The sequence below is a fragment of the Pinus tabuliformis genome, chromosome Q, assembly GCF_031772625.1.
Source record: "Pinus tabuliformis cultivar Carrire ecotype Pingquan chromosome Q, CPIR1, whole genome shotgun sequence".
NCBI lineage: Eukaryota > Viridiplantae > Streptophyta > Pinopsida > Pinales > Pinaceae > Pinus > Pinus tabuliformis.
The window spans coordinates 916,247,470-916,265,962 of record NC_142296.1 but is presented as its reverse complement, the minus strand read 5'-3'; the positions used below and the strand labels follow the sequence as shown (position 1 = coordinate 916,265,962).

The 18,493-nt window shown below is 41.4% G+C and overlaps 1 protein-coding gene across 1 annotated transcript in view; it reads left to right on the top strand.

Annotated features, from left to right (window-relative positions):
• Nucleotides 1-18,493, top strand: part of LOC149222445 (cyclase-like protein 3) — a 378,438-nt gene that overhangs the window by 186,941 nt on the left and 173,004 nt on the right. Inside the window, exon 3 of the mRNA XM_089385449.1 lies at nt 14,059-14,131. Coding sequence (XP_089241575.1) covers nt 14,059-14,131 — 73 coding nt within the window. The remainder of the gene's footprint in view (nt 1-14,058; nt 14,132-18,493) is intronic.

The following is an 18,493-nucleotide window of genomic DNA, read 5'->3' as shown; positions in this document are numbered from 1 at the left end:
CCCCACCAGATATTAACTCTGCCCCTCACTGCAAAAGATCACTTCGAATTCCTCTTCCGGTAACTGTTGTGCTTCATAAATTCGATCTTTTGATCTCAACTCGATGTGTTTTCCAAATGCCCATCAAGCCTCCTCTTATAATCCTTCTGTTGAGAACCAATGACCCAGATTAGATCCTAATCAATGGCTTAGATCATTTTGGCTTGATCCTCGTCTTCTTCTAGAAGTTTCACCCACAGTTAGATTAATACCCTTTAATTATTTTAATTTCCTAAGTTTAGACTTAGGGACCCATTAAAAATAATTAATTATTTTAATAAAACTCTCTCCGGGTGGAATTTCCCAAAAATATTTATGGGTATTGTGGAATGCATGTGTCCAAGCCTTCCTACAAATTTTGAGGCTTAGAGCACATCCGATGCTACCAAAAATCAACACTCCCTCTTAGCGAGAAATGTGTTGTAGTAATGCAACCTACTGAAGCATCACCCTTCTCTGTAACATCTCCCTTTGCGTTGCTGGTGTATGACATCTCTGCCCATCAAATGCTGTGCAAATGCTGCATCTGTACTGCGGCTGACACTGCCACTGCCAACACTGCATTTGTACTGCAACTCCCTCTCAAATTCTGTGTCTGTGCTACTACTGGCCCTGCCAACACTGCATCTGCACTACATCCTTCTCCAACTGCTGCTGCTACTGCATCAACAACGGAAAAGCATCAAAATTATTAAACAGGTGTTCAGTATGATGCATCTTGTTGTTGGAATTATCATTGTTGCTAGTATCTACATTGACCCTCTGAAGCCTCTGCGCTGCTGCTAACTTCTGCTCTATGCCAACTGCACTGCAGCCAACTTTGGATCTGCGTTGCTCAGCCTCTGACGCTCCTAGCCATTGCAACTATCACTCCAACACTCCTATGCATCAACTAACCTGGTCCATCTTGCTACTACTGATTTGGGCTCCTGTAGCAAGGTATTGATCCGAGAGGTGGACTCCTCAAGGATCCTGCCCATCCACAATTCTTTCGAACTACAGTTCTATATCACCCCAACTATGGGCGATCATGGCAAACTCCTCCTCCTTGATCTGTGCGAATGCAGCCTTCGGATCATGCGTATCACCCTTGTCCTTCTTTTTGAGAGGACTTTGCGTAGCATAGTGACCAAGTTCACCACACCAGAAGAACTTGATATTTGATATATCTTTCTTCTTCTTTTGTTGCTCCTTCTGCCCCTTAGATGCAAGGGATGCATTCTCATCCTCCTCCTTGGGCTTCGATCCACTGTTGCTGCTGCTACTGTCAAGTTTGCACTTGACTAAGTCTCTCCTCATCTCTTCTCGCTGAAGAGCGGCCCACATCCCTTCCCAGTCTGGCAATATTTATCTACCTAGGATGCTCTGAACAAATACTTGCCACTCTTCTGAAATTGAGTTCAGGGCCAGCCTCACCATCTCGGTAGGCTGAGGTGTTGATCCCACAACTGCCAACTTGTCATGGGTCTCCTAAAGCTTTGCAAGGAACGGATCAATGCTTTCCCCCTTCTGCATTTGCGTGGATCTCATTTTCTGCTCCATGTACATCTTCCGCTGCTCGAAAGATCCCTCATATAGCGTGGACAAGGCATCCCACATCCCCTTGGTAGTCCCTTTGCCTGATATGTTGCATACTACATGATCCTTCACTCTGTCATGGATCATCCGCTTGGCCTTTGCCATCTCTCGCTTGTACTTCTTGAGCGGATCTAGATCCGTGGGCTCAAGCACCACACTGTCGACGTAGATCTTGAGAAAATGTTCATCCAGAAGGCATGACATCCTTGCCTTCCAGATCACATATTTGGATGCACCATCCAACCGATCCTGATCTCTCAACCCACTGGCTGCCATCTCTGCCAATCAAAAAAGTCGAATGACCTCCTCTCTCCTCTGTGTTGTTGCTAGGCTAGCCTACACACTCCCTGCTAGAGTCAGTAGATCTGCTTCCCCTTGCTGCTGCTCAACAAATGAGAATTTGAATTCCCTGGCTAGGAATTCTCTGAGGAAGAAATTCCCTCAACAATGTCTCTCTCTCCCATTAACACTATTCTGTCAGCAACTGCTACAAAATATCTGCGTCTTAGCTAAAGATCTGATCTGCAAGGAAAAGTACGCTGCTTCCTTCTGCCTCTGGAAAGCTTCAATCTGGAGATCGAATTTCTCTGTCGACTCACTCAGAAATTGATTTCTCCTCAAAACATCGTCCTCCTTGGCCTTCGAACTGCACTGCCTCTGGGGTTTTGAATCACTGCCTCTGCAGTAATTTCAAAATCCTCTTTCTCTCTGCTTTTGAGCTCTTCTACTTACGATCTGTGCTCTGATACCACGTGAAAAATCGGTTACCCATTCCTACTGCAACAAACTGATTATATTTCACCTATTGTTTAAATTAATTGAACAAGTTACTTGCAGTTTTCTACGACAAATACCGAAATACATACACTGTAACCTACAGCAAAATAAAACTGCGGAAACAATATACAACACAGGAGACAAATAAACATCACACACATCTACACAATTATTTTTGGACAAACGTCCTCGGAAAAATCTAATGCGGGAAAACTGGTGCAACAGCTGAGAGTTTTATTATTATGCAGTAGTAATTCTTAGTAGAATTCGTTGGATGCCCAACTGGCTATTTGATACAGAGAGAAATTGGTCAAAACGAAATAGTGAGATGATCTCACCCAATCACTGGAAGATCCAGCTCTGATCTGCTGGAAGAGAGCCTCTGTGTCCCTTCTGCATCAGCCTCTGTGCAGAACTGCGTCAACCCCATGCAGTCTTTGCGTCACCTCTATTGGCGACTGCGCTACTCCTTCTGACCCTCTGCTAGCTGAAAACTTCGGCTCTCAGACTCTTGGTCTCACGCCCAGGCTCCCAGCTTCGACCTCCCTTTAGGCTCTACGCTGCCACTCCGTCAGCTTTGCGTGGCCCAACGTCGACCTTTCTAGACGTCGTTCTGCCTTGTACTCTCCATCCTAGGAAAACTCCCCACCAGATACTAACTCTGCCCCTCACTGCAAAAGATCACTTCGAATTCCTCTTCCGGTAACTGTTGTGCTTCATAAGTTCGATCTTTTGATCTCAACTCGATGTGTTTTCCAAATGCCCATCAAACCCCTTCTTCTAATCCTTCTGTTGAGAACCAACGACCCATATTAGATCCTAATCAATGACTCACATCATTTTGGCTTGATCCTCGTCTTCTTCTAGATGTTTCATTCACAGTTAGATTAATACCCTTTAATTATTTTAATTTCTTAAGTTTAGACTTAGGGAACCACTAATAATAGTTAATTATTTTAATAAAACTGTCTCCGGGTGGAATTTCGCAAAACGATTTTTGGGTAGCGTGGAATGCATGTGTCCAAGCCTCCCTGCAAATTTTGAGGCTTAGAGGACATCTGATGCTACCAGAAATCAATAATGAGGTCCAATGAATTACTGACTGTGGTTTGCCTTCAGCATCCAATTTTTGTAAAGGAAACTTGAACCTTTCTGTCTCATGATATAAAAATAAGTAAATCAAAATTGACTAATGCTTGAATGACCCTTCAGCACTAAGCTTTAATAATTGATCATGAATTGCATTGGAAAGAAACTGACTGTAATTGAACATGATTGAAGGTTTTTTACCAGAAGAAAACACTAATAAAAAGCCCAAAATAACTTCATCAACTCATTGATCATTGGGATATCCTAACAGACAAGAAACTAAGGAAATAACCTGCCTAGACATCTCAGGGAACATTGCAGAGGGATAAGGTGGGTTTGTTATGGGTAATTCTGAATTTTCTGGTAAAAAAGACTCAAAGATATGCACTCTTTCTGAAAAAGAAAGTTTCTTGTAAATCTCCATAAGAGCATTAGTGGAAAAGGATGAAGGGAGTCCTGAGGGTTTAATTGGAGGGCCTGACAAATTGACTCAGAGGTTATGTAGAAAAGAGTCTCATTATTTTGAGCAATTACAACTCTCTGACTAGGAAGATATGTGAAAATTTGCTGCAATAATTGATTTATTTCTTCTACTTATTTATGATAAGTTATTTACCAATACTTTATTAAATACCAAAATAAATTCAGTTGCAGACTTCACAAACTAGAACTGAAAATTAAACGGCAAGAGAAACATCAGCTTATGAACAATCACATTGACACACTTGTTTTTAGACAATCGTCCCTGGAAAAACCCAATGTGGGAAAACCGGTGCAGCAAATCTGGTGATTCTTATTATTGGCAGTAAATATCTGAATACAATCTAGGATGCTCATCTAGCAATCCTTTACAGAGAAAATACTGGCGGAAAACCTGAGTGAGTTTTACCTCACTTCCCTCGACAGAATTCCGACTGATACAGCGCAAGACTAGTACCCCGACTATTTCTGCTCTGGCTCTGCGTCAGCCCTGTGTCATCTTCTTTTCCCTCTGTGTCAGCTCTCCCGGCAGTTCCAACAATTCTCGGCAGTTCTGGATTTTGCATGACAGGAAGCTTTTCTGCTCTGCGCTGGCCCTTTTGGCTTTGCATCAAGACTGCGTGGGCCCAGACTAACCCAACGTCAGCTCTCCCGACTATGGCATTGCTTCTCTGCAAGCTCTCTCTGCCTCTTTGTTCTGTATTTTCCAGAAAGTCCTCCCGAATTCTCTCTGCCCCTCAGCTGCAAGATCTCCCCAATCGATTTTCCTCCTGAAAACTTCTCACCTCAGAAAATCAATTTCCTCAGTCTCTCAGTGTGTTTCCAAATGTACCCCAAGCCTCCATGTTATACTTTTCCTGTTGAGTCTTCAACGGCCGAGATTAAGTCTCTAATCAACGGCTAAGATTAAAACATGACTTGATCCGCCTTCTAGATCATTCTCACCCATATTTTGATTAATACCCATTAATAGTTTAATTTCCCTAAGTTTAGACTTAGGAACTCCATTAAAAATATTAATTATCTTATTAAAATACAATCCGGGTGGAAGTTCACCAAACAGTTTTTAGGTTTTTTAGAACTCATGTGCCTTAGCTTCTCCACCAATTTTCAAGGCTAGAGCACTTCCGATGCTACCAAAAACCAACACTCCCTCTTAGCGAGGAAAGTGCTCTAGCAACAATGTCCACCTTCATGCTGCTCTATTTCTGAAGCATCTCCTTTCTGCACTGCTGCTGCCACCAACACTGTGCTACTGCTGCTATTGTACTGTTGCCCATGACACTACCACTGCCACTGCTGCATCTGTACTACAACTCCCTCTCAAACGCTGCATCATTCTATTGAAAGGGATTTTCCAACATACCCATTTGTTCCTGAAATTGAACAAACTTGGCTCTTCCTTGAGCCTTGGTGAGTATGTCTGCCACCTAATTTCCTGTGGGAGTGTACTCCAACTGTACCGCTCCACACTGAACACAATCTCTAATAAAGTGACACCGAATATCAATGTGTTTGGAGCAATCATGAAATACTGGATTTTCAGATAGCTTGATACAACTCTAATTATCATAGAAGATCCTTGTCGCTTCCATCCTTCTCCTGAATAGATTTACAAGCAGTTTCCTGAGCCATATAGCTTCACATGTTGCTTTGCTAGCTGCCATATACTCAGCTTCAACAGAGCTCAGAGCTACAGACTTCTGCTTCTTACTGCACCAGGAGGTCATCCTAGATCCAATACCAAAGCAATTCCTAGTGGTACTTTTCTTTTCTACTGAACTTCCTGCCCAATTTGCATCAATGAATCCACTCAATTCGATATCATTGCCCTTGGTGTACCTTAATCCAAAATTTATTGTTCCACGCACATACCTGAGAATGTGCTTTGCTGCTGCCCAGTGCGCCCTTTTTGGTTCCACCATGAACTGACTAAGGGTGTTGACAGCATAACACAAGTCTGGCCTGGTGTTGACCAGATACATAAGTGACCCAATGATTTGTTTGTATAAGGTGGGGTCCTCTTCCTTGTCTCCCGAAGCATCTATTTTCTTCCAATTGGTAATCATAGGCGTAGCCATAGGTCGACAATCCTGCATTCTGAATCTTTTCAGAATTTCTGGTGCATATCTTCATTGGCCAAGGAAGATCTTACCATCCTGTTGCCAAACTCCCAATCATTGAAAATAGTGCATTAGCCCCAAATCCTGCATATCAAACTTAGTTTCCAGGTTCTTACAATCCTCTTTGAGTCTGGATGATCTTGTCAAAAATAGATCATCCACATACAATACCAGAATCAACGGCTCACCTTCTACCAATAGATAATAAAGATTGGGATCGGCATCGCTCTTGATGAATCCCAATTGCTATAAGTAGCTGTCAATTCGACCATACCAAGCTCTGGGTGCTTGTTTTAGCCTGTACAAGGCTTTCTTCAACCTGCACACATGAGTTCTCTTTTCATGTGTTTCGAAACCTTCTCGCTGTTCGATATATACCTCTTCTTCTATCACCCCATTCAAGAACGCTGTCTTGACATCCATTTGGTGAATCTCCCATCCCATCTGTGCTGCAAGGGATATAATGGATCTGATAGAGGTATATTGAGCTACTGGGGCAAAGGTTTCCTCATAGTCTATTCCTTCCTTTTGTGCATATCCTTTTGCGACAAACCTAGCCTTGTACTTATCTATGCTGCCATCTGCAACATACTTGATCTTGTAGATCCATCTCGAACCTACAACTAATCTGTTCTCTGGTCTTGGTACAATTTCCTAGACATCATTTATCATGATAGAATTGTACTCTTCTACCATGGCATCCACCCATACTTGGTGTTGTACGGCTTCTTGAAAACTAGAGGGTTCTTCGACCTGAGCTACCAATGCTTGGTACCTGTCAGGTTGTCTATGTTGCCTTTTCTCAGCTCTAGGAGCTCCAACAAATTCCTCTGCGTCCCTCAGAGTCTGTCGTACTTCTCGGCTAGTTCTTCCACTAGTGGTGGGAGGTTCCATCTGTTCCTCTTCCTATACCTGCTGTGACACTCCTGGCTCCTCTTCTCTTGAGGAGATGCTAGTACTGGTTACTGTGCTTGAACCAGATGCTTGTCTTCCTGCCAGATCTGATCCCTGTTGCTGGACTAGAGGAGCATCCTCATCCTATTCTTCAAATGGCATCTCACGAGATTTCCTAAAGGCTCTATCTTCCATGAACTTCGCATCCTGCCTTACTACAATCTTTCTGCTGCTTGGAATGTAGATCTGATACGCCTTTGAAGTCTCATTGTAACCTACTAGATACCCAACTTCAGTAGTCTACTCTAACTTGCTCCGCTTTTCTTCTGGAATATGGCAATAAGCTACACTTTCGAATAACCTAAGGTGACTTTGTAATATTCCTAATTAGCCATGGCTAATTGGAATATTTGATTTTGCTCAATTTTGCCTTGTATAGCTGTTTATAAATAAAAAGGTGAGGAGAGGGGGACATACTCACTTCATGAATAAAGACACTCCCTAGTAGCACAACGTTGTAACTTAAAAGGTGAGCCAAGGGGGGCCAAAGAACCACGTAGAGGAGGGGCCCACGTAGACACATGGAGTGACTGCGCAGATGGTGAGAAACACGTGGCAAGAGGAAAGCTACGTTGGAGGAGGTGAGCCTTGGGATTGAGAGAGGCCAATGCTATAAAGGAGAGAGGAGCCTCCTCATTTTGGCATTCGATTATGTGCATTTGAGCTGGTCACTTCAACTTAGAGCACGCTGGCTGTTTAGCTAGTCTGCAGCACTGTTTAGTGCATTGAGTGTCTCCGTTCGGAGATCTCACCCTTAGCCCCGGGGGACTTCGAGTGCCTGCTCGGGCAAGGTATTTCCATCAGTATTTTTGCAGTAGTTCCATCAGCATTTTGGCAGGAGGATTGAGCATCTTAGTTAGCTGCGTAGTCTTGGGAGGGATGACGCAGTTCTTTTCGGGAGCAGTTCTGGATTGAGGTTTTGCAGGGGGATTTGTGCTAGGAGGTTGAGCAGGGGGATCAGCCCTTGCATATTGGAGGATTTTGGCTGAGTTTCAGGTAGAGTCGTGGAGGGTTGATTTCAGTGGCAGCGCAGAGCCTTGAGGGATTGCGTGGGTCCTCAAGGGGGCGATTTTTGGGGGTCGGCCATTTCAGAAAAGCTTCCTGGGTTTTTCTGGGTTTCTTGAGCTGAGTCTGATTCTAGAGTTTCAACATTTTTTGAGGAGGGGAATAGCCCCAAATCCTCATTTGATTTCTAGTAGCAACAACAACACAGCAGTTCTCCAACAGCTTGGACGCAGTTCAGAGAGAGGCCATTCCTTTGCTATTCCGAGCATATTTCTTCACTTGCCTTGTGCAAGTCGAGGTGCCATCTTTCTGATCACCTCCTGTACTCATTCTATTACTCAGTATAATAAAATGGCTTAGCATTTCTCTCTGCATTTCTTGAGTATCTGCTTATGGTTATATTGTTATATGTTGCATCACTGTTATTTTCTTTTCCCTACTGCTATACCACTTGTGTGTTTTCTCCTATACTCTTAGACAGAGTTTGGAAAGGGCCAGGTTGCCTCCAGATCTCGTCCTCTTTTCAGAGGCGACATATCTGGTAAATGCCCTCCCAGTCCATCTCTGGTTGGAGTTTGCTTGTGTTTGAGGGATATTCCTGATTAGTGATATTACAGACTTACTTCTGGCTTCTTTCCCGTGAAAGCTCCCTATGGTATCTTCTTTCCTAAAACCCTGTGAGGAGTCTTGTTCTGAATGTGTACAACTGTGCTGCATGCTTCTGCCCATAAAAACTTGGGTAGATTCTGATCATATAACATCGCCTTTGCTGCTCCAACAATAGTTTTGTTCTTCCTTTCTGCGACTCCATTCTGTTCTGGATTATAGGGTGCTGTCCATTCTCTTCGGATCCCTTCTCTTGCACAGAAATCAGTGAAGTTCTTATCCATGTATTCTCCACCATTGTTTGAGTGCAATATCTTAATCTTCCTTCCTGTCAGGTTTTCTACTAGAGCCTTAAACTCTTTAAACCGATCAAAGACCTCATCCTTGGTTCTCAAAAAATAGATCCAAGTTTTCTGGAATGGTCATCTATGAAGGTAACAAAATACTCAGCGCCATTGATGGCCCTTGTAGACATCGGACCGCAAATGTCTGAGTGTATTAACCCCAATACACTCTTAGCTCTATTGTTGCTTCTGGAATACGCTGCTTTGGCGTACTTACCTAGCATGCAGCCTCTGCATGTATCATCATGCTTGGTAGTAAGCACTGGAACCCCCATAATAGTTTCCTTGAGCATCCGTAATGCCCCATGATGTAAGTGTCCCATCCTCCTATGCCACAACTCATTTAATTCTTTTTCTCCATCGACATTACTGCTTATCAGTGCCATAGGAGACTCGAGTTGCAACTTGTATAATCTGTTGCTTCGAGTTCCAATCTGGGCCCTCTTTTTCCACCTTGGATGCTTGACATATACTCTATTACCAATGAAGTATACATCATATCCCTTATCTTGTAATTGAGAGACAAAAATCAAATTCATTCCCATACCTGGCACATGCAGTACATTCATGGCCCGAAGACTATCTCCTGCTGCTGTCTGGAATATAACGGTTCCTTTTCCTACTGGGGTGCACTTCGTCCTGTTACCCATTGTGATTTGAAAGTTCATCTGTTCCTCCTGATAGCCCTAGAAATATTCATGTTCTCCACTCATATGAATTGAAGCCCTGCTATCAATGTACCAGTCCTCGGTTGATGCAGAACTTGATAGGCAAGCAAACTCCTCTTCCAACTTGGAAGCTAATTCGGAAATATTTTGATCCCTACTGTTCTCCATGCCCTTTTTCTTTGCTTCCATCTTGCCTGAACCTTGCTCTGATACCATGTGAAAATTTGCTGCAATAATTGATTTATTTTTCCTACTTATTTATGATAAGTTATTTACCAATACTTCAGTAAATACCAAAATAAATTCAGTTGCACACTTCACAAACTAGAACTGAAAATTAAACGGCAAGAGAAACATCAGCATATGAACAATCACATTAACACATTGGTTTTTAGACAATCGTCCCTGGAAAAACCCAATGTGGGAAAACCGGTGTAGCAGATCTAAGGATTCTTATTATTGGCAGTTAATATCTAAATACAATCTAGGATGCTCATCTAGCAATCTTTTACAGAGAAAATACTGGCGAAAAATCTGGATGAGTTTTACCTCACTTCACCTGGAAGAATTTCGGCTGATCTGGCACAAGACTGGCTACCCCAGCTATTTCTGCACTGGCTCTGCATCAGCCCTGCGTCACCTTCTCTGCCCTCTGCATCAGCTCTCTCAGCTTTTCCGGCAATTCCCGACAGTTCCCGACAGTCCCGACAGTTCTCGGCAGTTCCGACAGTTCTGGATTCTGCGTGATAGGGATCTTTTCTACTCTGCGTTGGCCCTTCTGGCTTTGCGTCAGGACTGCGTGGGCCCAGACTAACCCAACGTCAGCGCTCCCGGCTACGGCACTGCTTCTCTGCAAGCTCTCTTCGTCTCTTTGTTCTGTATTTTCCAGAAATTCCTTCTCTCAGATTCTCTCTGCCCCTCAGCTGCAAGATCTCCCCAATCAATTTTCCTCTTGAGAACTTCTCATCTCAGAGAATCAATTTCCTCAATTTCTCTGTGTGTTTCCAAATGAACCCCAAGCATCCATTTTATACTTTTCCTGTTGAGTCTTCAACGGTCGAGATTAAGTCTCTAAGCAATGGCTAAGATTAAAACATGACTTGATCCGCCTTCTAGATCATTCTCACCCATGTTTTGATTAATACCCATTAATATTTTAATTTCCCTAAGTTTAGACTTAGGAACTCTATTAAAAATATTAATTATTTTATTAAAATACAACCCAAGTGGAATTTCACCAAACAGTTTCTAGGTTTTTTAGAACTCATGTGCCTTAGCTTCTCCATCAATTTTCAAGGCTAGAGCACTTCCGATGCTACCAAAAACTAACAAGGTATCAGGCTCCACACCAAGTGACAAATTCTGGAAAATGGTATGTTTGAGGGAAACAAAACTGAGGAAGTAAGGATTCCCAGAAAGAAAACTCATCACTAGCATCTTCATATTTCTGAAACGCCCAATTGTGAAGCTCGTACAAGTCGAATTCACAATTGGTTTCAACAATTTTGAAATGAGTGTCAATAAGGGGCAGTTCGTCTAAATTGATCACAAGGGGGTAACAGAGGATTTTCTATAGACACTTTAGATTTTCCTTTATGGCTAGCCATTTGGGAAAAATAAAATTACTCGGAAATAGCGATGATTGAACGCGGCTATTCGCTAGAATTCACTTGTGGTGTTGTTTAGAAGCTCTGGTTGTAGGTAGAATGACAAAAGAATCTGGTTTGGGGAATAACAACTTTTATCAAGGAAATAATAACGGCATTGCGTTAGCTTAACCATTAACGGCTCAAAAGATTTAATGCTTGTGAACGTTGGTGGGAGAATTAAATGATGTAACAGTCGCCTAATAAATTTAGCGGGAGGAATAGTCATGGCTAAATGTATCGGAATGTTGGCGGAAGGTGAAAACGACGAGAATAGTGGTGGAGTATTGGCGGAAGGAGATGAATGGTTTGCCAGGGGGGTTACTGGCGGTTTACGGTTTCGAGCGAGGGGGTACTACAATACATAAATAGAGGACATGTAGCAAAAGCGTAGTCAAGTGAAACCGCTTTGCGGACCCCCCCCCCCCCCCAATTAATTTTCGGGAATGCAAGGGGTCCTGCAATGCATTGGAGGCCGTTGATCTCGGCGCACTTCATTGTGGCCATTCAAAGCTGCAATGAAATTAAGTCTTCGGTGGACGGTTAATCAAATCAACTTTATTACAAATAAAAAAATAATTTAAATTGTTAAATAAAATAAAAGAGCGGCATTTAAACGTGCTTACTTATTCAAAGGGAATTTTTTTTTCTTCCCTTTTTTTTTTTCATTTCTTTCTTTTGATTTTGATTTTGATTTTTCTATTCTTTTCTTATTTTTATTTCTCTGCTTTTTTCTTTTTATTTTAATTTTTATTTTTGAAAATAAAAGGAAATGTACAAACTATTACAAGGGTAAAAATAAGTTACAGCAGCTGCAAAGGCACACAGGGTGCTGCAATTGTGGATACAGTGACAGGGGTTGAAGGAGGGTCCATTCGTAACCCATTTGAGTGAGCAGTCATCCAAATTCGGTTCAAGGAGCAATTACAACCAAGCCAAAGAGGTGACAGGTATATCGTGAGATTTTGGAGAACTGGGAAGGGCTGTAGTAGTCATCAAGGTGGAACAAAAGACCATTATCGTACCTGTGCCATCAGTGGGCATCTTAATAAATTAATAGAGGTGGAGTATTGCCTGAGTAACTGTGTAATTTCCAGATTGGATTGGCAGTTTCAAATTGATAGCTATTTAAGCTAAAGACAGGCCAAGCATGTACATGCAGTCCATTCCTTGAAATAAAATGCAGTAATCTTGCCTATATCTATTCTTCTTATTTTCTTTTGTTGTAGAAATTTTACATGCATACAAAAGTTGTGAAAAAATTCATAAAAACAATATAAATCATCAAAATCCAAAGTACGAGGTACACAAGAAAACTATACCAGTCTTAGTCAGTAGTTGGTGAAGGACATTACATGAAGCATTCTACAGACTTGTTTGGGATCCTAGTCTAGGTGTATAGATTGCTTGAGGACAAACAATTTTGGGAAGGGAGGACTGTAATGTCCTTTTTTTTGGGCATTGGGATTGGAGAGCATCTCAGTAGCCTATGATACAAATTAACATTAATTGTAGGTTGAGGGAATTAATTAATTAATTAATTGAAAGTGGCTAAAAAAGAGGATATTAAAAAGTCACTTTATTTAATAAAGGAAAAGAGACCCATGGTATTCAGATGACCAATGGTATTCAGACGACCCATGGTATTCCAATAAGCCATCATAATAAAAAGAGAAGTATGAGCTCATAGGGGAGATGTGTAGAGGATTTGGTGAAATGTTTTGTGGCTCTCTGAGCATTTGTATGAGGATTTGTAACCCCGAGTGTGGATCATCTTCGGGGGTGAGACTATCCTCCCTAGGGATCTAACTGTTCTCTAGTTTCGTTGGTTAAACATCCACCCTAGCTAGTTTGATGGGGGAATCGTTTTAGATTCTCTGTTGGCACTTAAAGGAGGAAGGAGGATCCAATTGCAGCAGTCTCCAGGAGTCCGGGTTTTTACAGCAGCTCACATCACCATAAGCTAGGTTTCCAGTAAATCAATTTTGGCATTTAGAACAGTTGTCAGCATATACTTTTCTTATTATAATAAATAAAATATTTGGCTGAGTTTATTGCTTCGTATCTTTGCATCTGGTTGATCTATTTTTCTGTGGCATTTTTATGTGGAATTTATCCATGGAAATTCCCTGAAGAGAAAAGTTATCGAAGTTTATAAAATAATTAAAAATGGATATTGCAAGCTTGGTGACATTGGTGAAGCCATCTGAACATGTCAATTTAGTACAAATGTTGAATTGGGAGTGCAAAATCTATAGCGACTTGAGGCACTTCAAACCCCTCGAAAAATCTAGTTAACACGAGTCGAATTTGGAGACTATCTTTTCATAATTTGCCAATTTACACACATTCTTTACTTGACCTTTTCACTGAGATGGCCAAGCAGACATGTTGATTCCTTGCAAGAGCTTAAATAAATGAACCAGGATTGCTTTGGTGCCACTGTCTTTCAGCAATTCAACCAATTCTTTGACTTGCTTGATGACATTATCCTCCTTTATCTGGCACCAACATTGAGAAGACCTAGAAGTCAATTGAATAGTTTTAAATTCTTCAGATGTCTCTGTACTGACCTTTTGGTCTTGTAACTGGTTAATGACCTGTAGATCAACCTGTATTACTTTCTTTTGCTGCAGTGGACGAGAATATAGGGGCAGTTTCCTTTGTTAGATTATGACAATGACATTATTGCTTGTTGTTTCTCAATTGTCTCTGAATATTATATTATTTGATTTAAATGTGACTGCAGCAAAGGTGATGGAGGCACTTCATATTCCAAGGGGTGTTCAGCGTGTGCTTTTTAGGACATTAAACACTGATAGGTAACTTCTTTTTCTTATCACCTTTCTTTTTTTCAATTTTCATAGATCATGTCCATGATCCATATCCAATAGAGTTTTTCTGCATGAATATGAATGTGCATGTTATGAGTTTTGTAATTTTATGTAGATACATATGTGTAACAGACACCCATAAAAATTTCTTCATATTCTAAATAAAGGAAGAATGACCAGAGAGTTTCATTAGTTCTGTCTAAACACAACAATAAAACAAATTGTAAATACTAAATGCTCTGTAGTCCAAACTGTCATTCGTTTGTCATTCAGCATCCAGCCAAATTTTACTATTTTAATTTTCACATGAGCCACACTACAATCAAGATGGAAGATGAGCCGAAACATGATCTGTACTGTTACTAAAACCTTCATAAATTCAGAATTTAACAACTTTAATATAGATATTATTGATTCATGCTTTATAAGTCTTTGGTTCAAACTTCAACGTTTCAAACTGAACTATACCTTTACTTTTATAGAAAATATGTCTTGTATTATACAGAAAATATTTAGAATGAGAGGATTTTTGTTTTTAAATATGTATCAACAAAGAACATTTACATAGAGCAGAAATATATCCAAGAAAATGTGCACAAGGTGTAGAAATTTTGTTTCTTGTAGCTCCACCCGGTTTCAGTTTGTTTTTCTCATCATGTTTAATGCCCACATCCGATGGTTAATTACTGATTTAAACATGAATATAAAATTCAAAAGAAACACTAGAAGCTACCGCTACTCTTGTACACTTCAGCTGATAATTTCACAGGCATGCACATAAATTTTGGACACTGTCTTTTTGGTCAACATGACCCTGGAAAAACCCCGAAGGGAAAACTAGTTTGGAAGAGGATATTATTTGCTTTTAATCTCAAAGAATTATTGCAGCATTAATTACACAGGGGTACTTATCTCTCCCCTTGGAATCGAGCCTGTTCCGTGAAATTCGAGCTGCTGTTTTGGAAATTTGAGCCACTGTCCAGACCTCTGCCCCTTGAACTGCGTGCCACTGTCCAGACTTTTTCCCTTGAATTTTGTGCCACAGAACAGCAACTAATGCCCTTGAATGCCCTGCTTTCCTAATATCGTTGTAGCAGTAACAACATTTTGGTATTCAAGATTTCTCATAGCAGTGATCATGACATCATCTCTTGGCTAGAGACAGTCATCTCGTGCAACGTCCAAACAGTCATACTTATAACAGTGCAATACATAACACTAATTTTGCATTTGGTCGTGCTCACACAAGTTGTTCATATTATTTTTTCCATATCATGACTTCATTCAATGCATATGATTGGTGAGATACATTTTTCAGATCACAGCTTCAAAGTATGATGCAGACTCTTCAGGGATTGATTAAACTCTTACATATCAAACTTTAGAAGAGAATCTTGGGAAATGTTGTGAACATCCCAATAACATCCCGATTTTATCACGAAATCACGATTTTTTGGCCAACCCAATGTTTGCCGATTTTTACCGATATTTTCATGGTATATTATGTTTGCCGATGTTTGCTGATTTTTACCTATATCTTCCCGATTTTTACGATTTTTTGTTTTTCCAGACCCTTGCCGATTTTATCCCAAGGCAAATGTTTGCAACATTGATTTCGGTCTTGTTACCCACCATTATGTGGGTGATATCCCTAGGAGAATTTTTTTCCTCCAAGATGGTCCTCAGTCGGCAGCGAACAGCACCTTGCAGCCACCAGCTAGCTCATTGTGTCATTTCTCCGCCACCTGAGCCAGCCATGTGGTCCCTCGCCCATCTTCCATGATCGTATGTTTGAAGGTGGGCCTCCCGAACCTAAAGATATGCCTTATCATTTGGTAATTGAGTATTGTAGTTTGCTTATCATGGACACTTATGGGCATGGATTAATGGGGGGATTCAGCAAAAAGAATGGGTTAGGTCTGTGCCCTTGTCCCCTAGACCCCTTTTGGATATTAACCTTGTATTCTAGTCTCGTGGGATCTCTTTTACTGACCATTTGGCTTTAGGGATGGTATTTCATGGGAAACCCTGATTTTGGTTGCGTGGTCCCACTCCCTCATCCACCTATATTACCCTCTTTCCACTCATTATTACCTCATTCATCATTTCTCCCACCTGGGTCCACATTCCTCCACTAGGCCCACATAGGGTTAGCTTGCCCCTTCCCCTTGCCCACACTTTGGGTCATGGCCTGGAGTGATGCCCAGAGGTTGATGCAGCTATGAAGAAAGATAAAAGCATATTTGGCCACATTCAACACGAAAATGTACCACAAAATGCAAAATATGGTTGGGACAAACACAATTAGCACGTGGGAAAAAGCCCAGACATGAGCTCTACCCCATCATCATGGCCATCACTCTAGTTCCTACGTGGTCTATGAACTTCCTTCATCATATAGGAACCCATGATTGTCACAACCCCTGGTGGGCAATGAACTGCCCCACCTTAAAAGGGGGTATTCACTGCTATATCTTATACATCATGCTCTTACCCCTTTGAGCCCTGAGCAACTAATCAAAGAAAATCATAAAAAGGCAAAAGGCATATAAAGAAGTGTGGAAAAATCAAGCCTGAGGCACCTCATGTACCACGATTGCTCCCTCCTATACATTATACACCCAATTGTGGGCTTCCCTCTTATTAGCCACCCTTGTACCCCAGCATGTGACCCAGGGTGGCCCCTTCTCATCCCCTTCTTCATTCACCTATCTGTCACATGCCACCACCTTTTGAAGGATGTACCTTGACTATATTTCCCCCTTTAGAAGTAGAAACCACCTAATAGGATTATTGGTTAACCCCATTTGGAGTTTAGGAGACATTATACATCCCGAAACCCATTATGGAAGGGCAGGTCATTATGAGGTCCCCACCCGCGGTCCATTGATTTCTCTAATGACTTGTTGTATTGGAAGGCTAGGGGACGCATTGGATCTTATGTAGAATTGCAGATGGTCTCCATTCTGGGTTTGGTCTCCCTATACAGGGTCCTAATCCTCCAAAGGGATACATTGGCACATGTAGGGTGTGCGTTGAGAACCATGGGCCTCTACAACAGTAGACAACACTCCATGGATCCCCACAGCCATTCTGAGATTGCTCGTGGTTAACTTATTGGACGAGGAAGATGCACCTGATCCATCATACCCAACTGGCCCCAAATTTACACCATACACTTAGCAGATGATCCAGGACTTTCATGATGATGTGGCATCACCTACACCATCATCCTAGCCTTTGTAGGCGACCTGTAGGCATCTTTGATTTGTTTGGAGACCCATGAGGACACTTGTGTGCCCCCACATGTCATTTGGAGCACAACAAGATATTACAAGGGGCCAACCCATTGTCCACTGCTTTTGTGGGTCATATTCTTCATTGTGGCACCCATGGAATTCATTAGGCCTCTTAGAGGGCCTTACAATATGCACAGATCATTATTATTTAACCTCTTGAGAGGTTTACTTTTTCATTTATGAGCTAGTTTGGTGGGCTTGTTACCAAAAGTTGAATTATTAGAACATTATTTTATTTTGGGGGCTTATGTAGGCCAAGGAGTCTAATTCGAACTCCTAAGTTGGATATAAATACAAGTGAGATGAGCTCATTTGCTCATCATCACTTTGGATTGCATCTCTCTTCTTTAGAGAATGTCACATTTTTTCTGGAGGACGAATTGGAGCTTTATGGATGAATTTTGTTGTGTGGATATTAGTCTATCTTCTCTTAGAGCTTCTCTCTTGTCAATTGTGAATGGTTGGATACATTTTGTTATATGTAAGTACATGCTTTTAATGTTATTCTTTTTTTACTTTGTCATGTACATTGGACTGGGATTTTCGTTGTTCTAGGGCTAATTGTTGCATGCATTTACTGCTTAAAATTGTGGAATTGTCTCTATTATAGCATCTCTCAATGTATGGGCCATGTAATATGAACGAAATCTCCTAGGGGTAATTCTATCAAAGAATTTGACCTTGATAAGCCATTTCCTTTGTACATCGAAGTATAAAAGCTGCAAGATTGCTTTTCCTTGACCTAAAAGGCTAGCAAAGTGGTCTTAAGGCCTCCTTGACTGGGAATCAAGAAATCCTACTCATATTCATCATAGACTCCATTCTCCCAAAGACTAAGGCACTGATCTACCAAAAGGTGGTCACCAAAAATCACATTCTTTCACCTTCTTCCAAGTCTAGCCAGGTTGGGGCACGGGGAATCAAGAAATCCTACTCATATTCATCATAGACTCCATTCTCCCAAAGACTAAGGCACTGATCTACCAAAAGGTGGTCACCAAAAATCACATTCTTTCACCTTCTTCCAGGTCTAGCCAAGTTGGGGCATCTA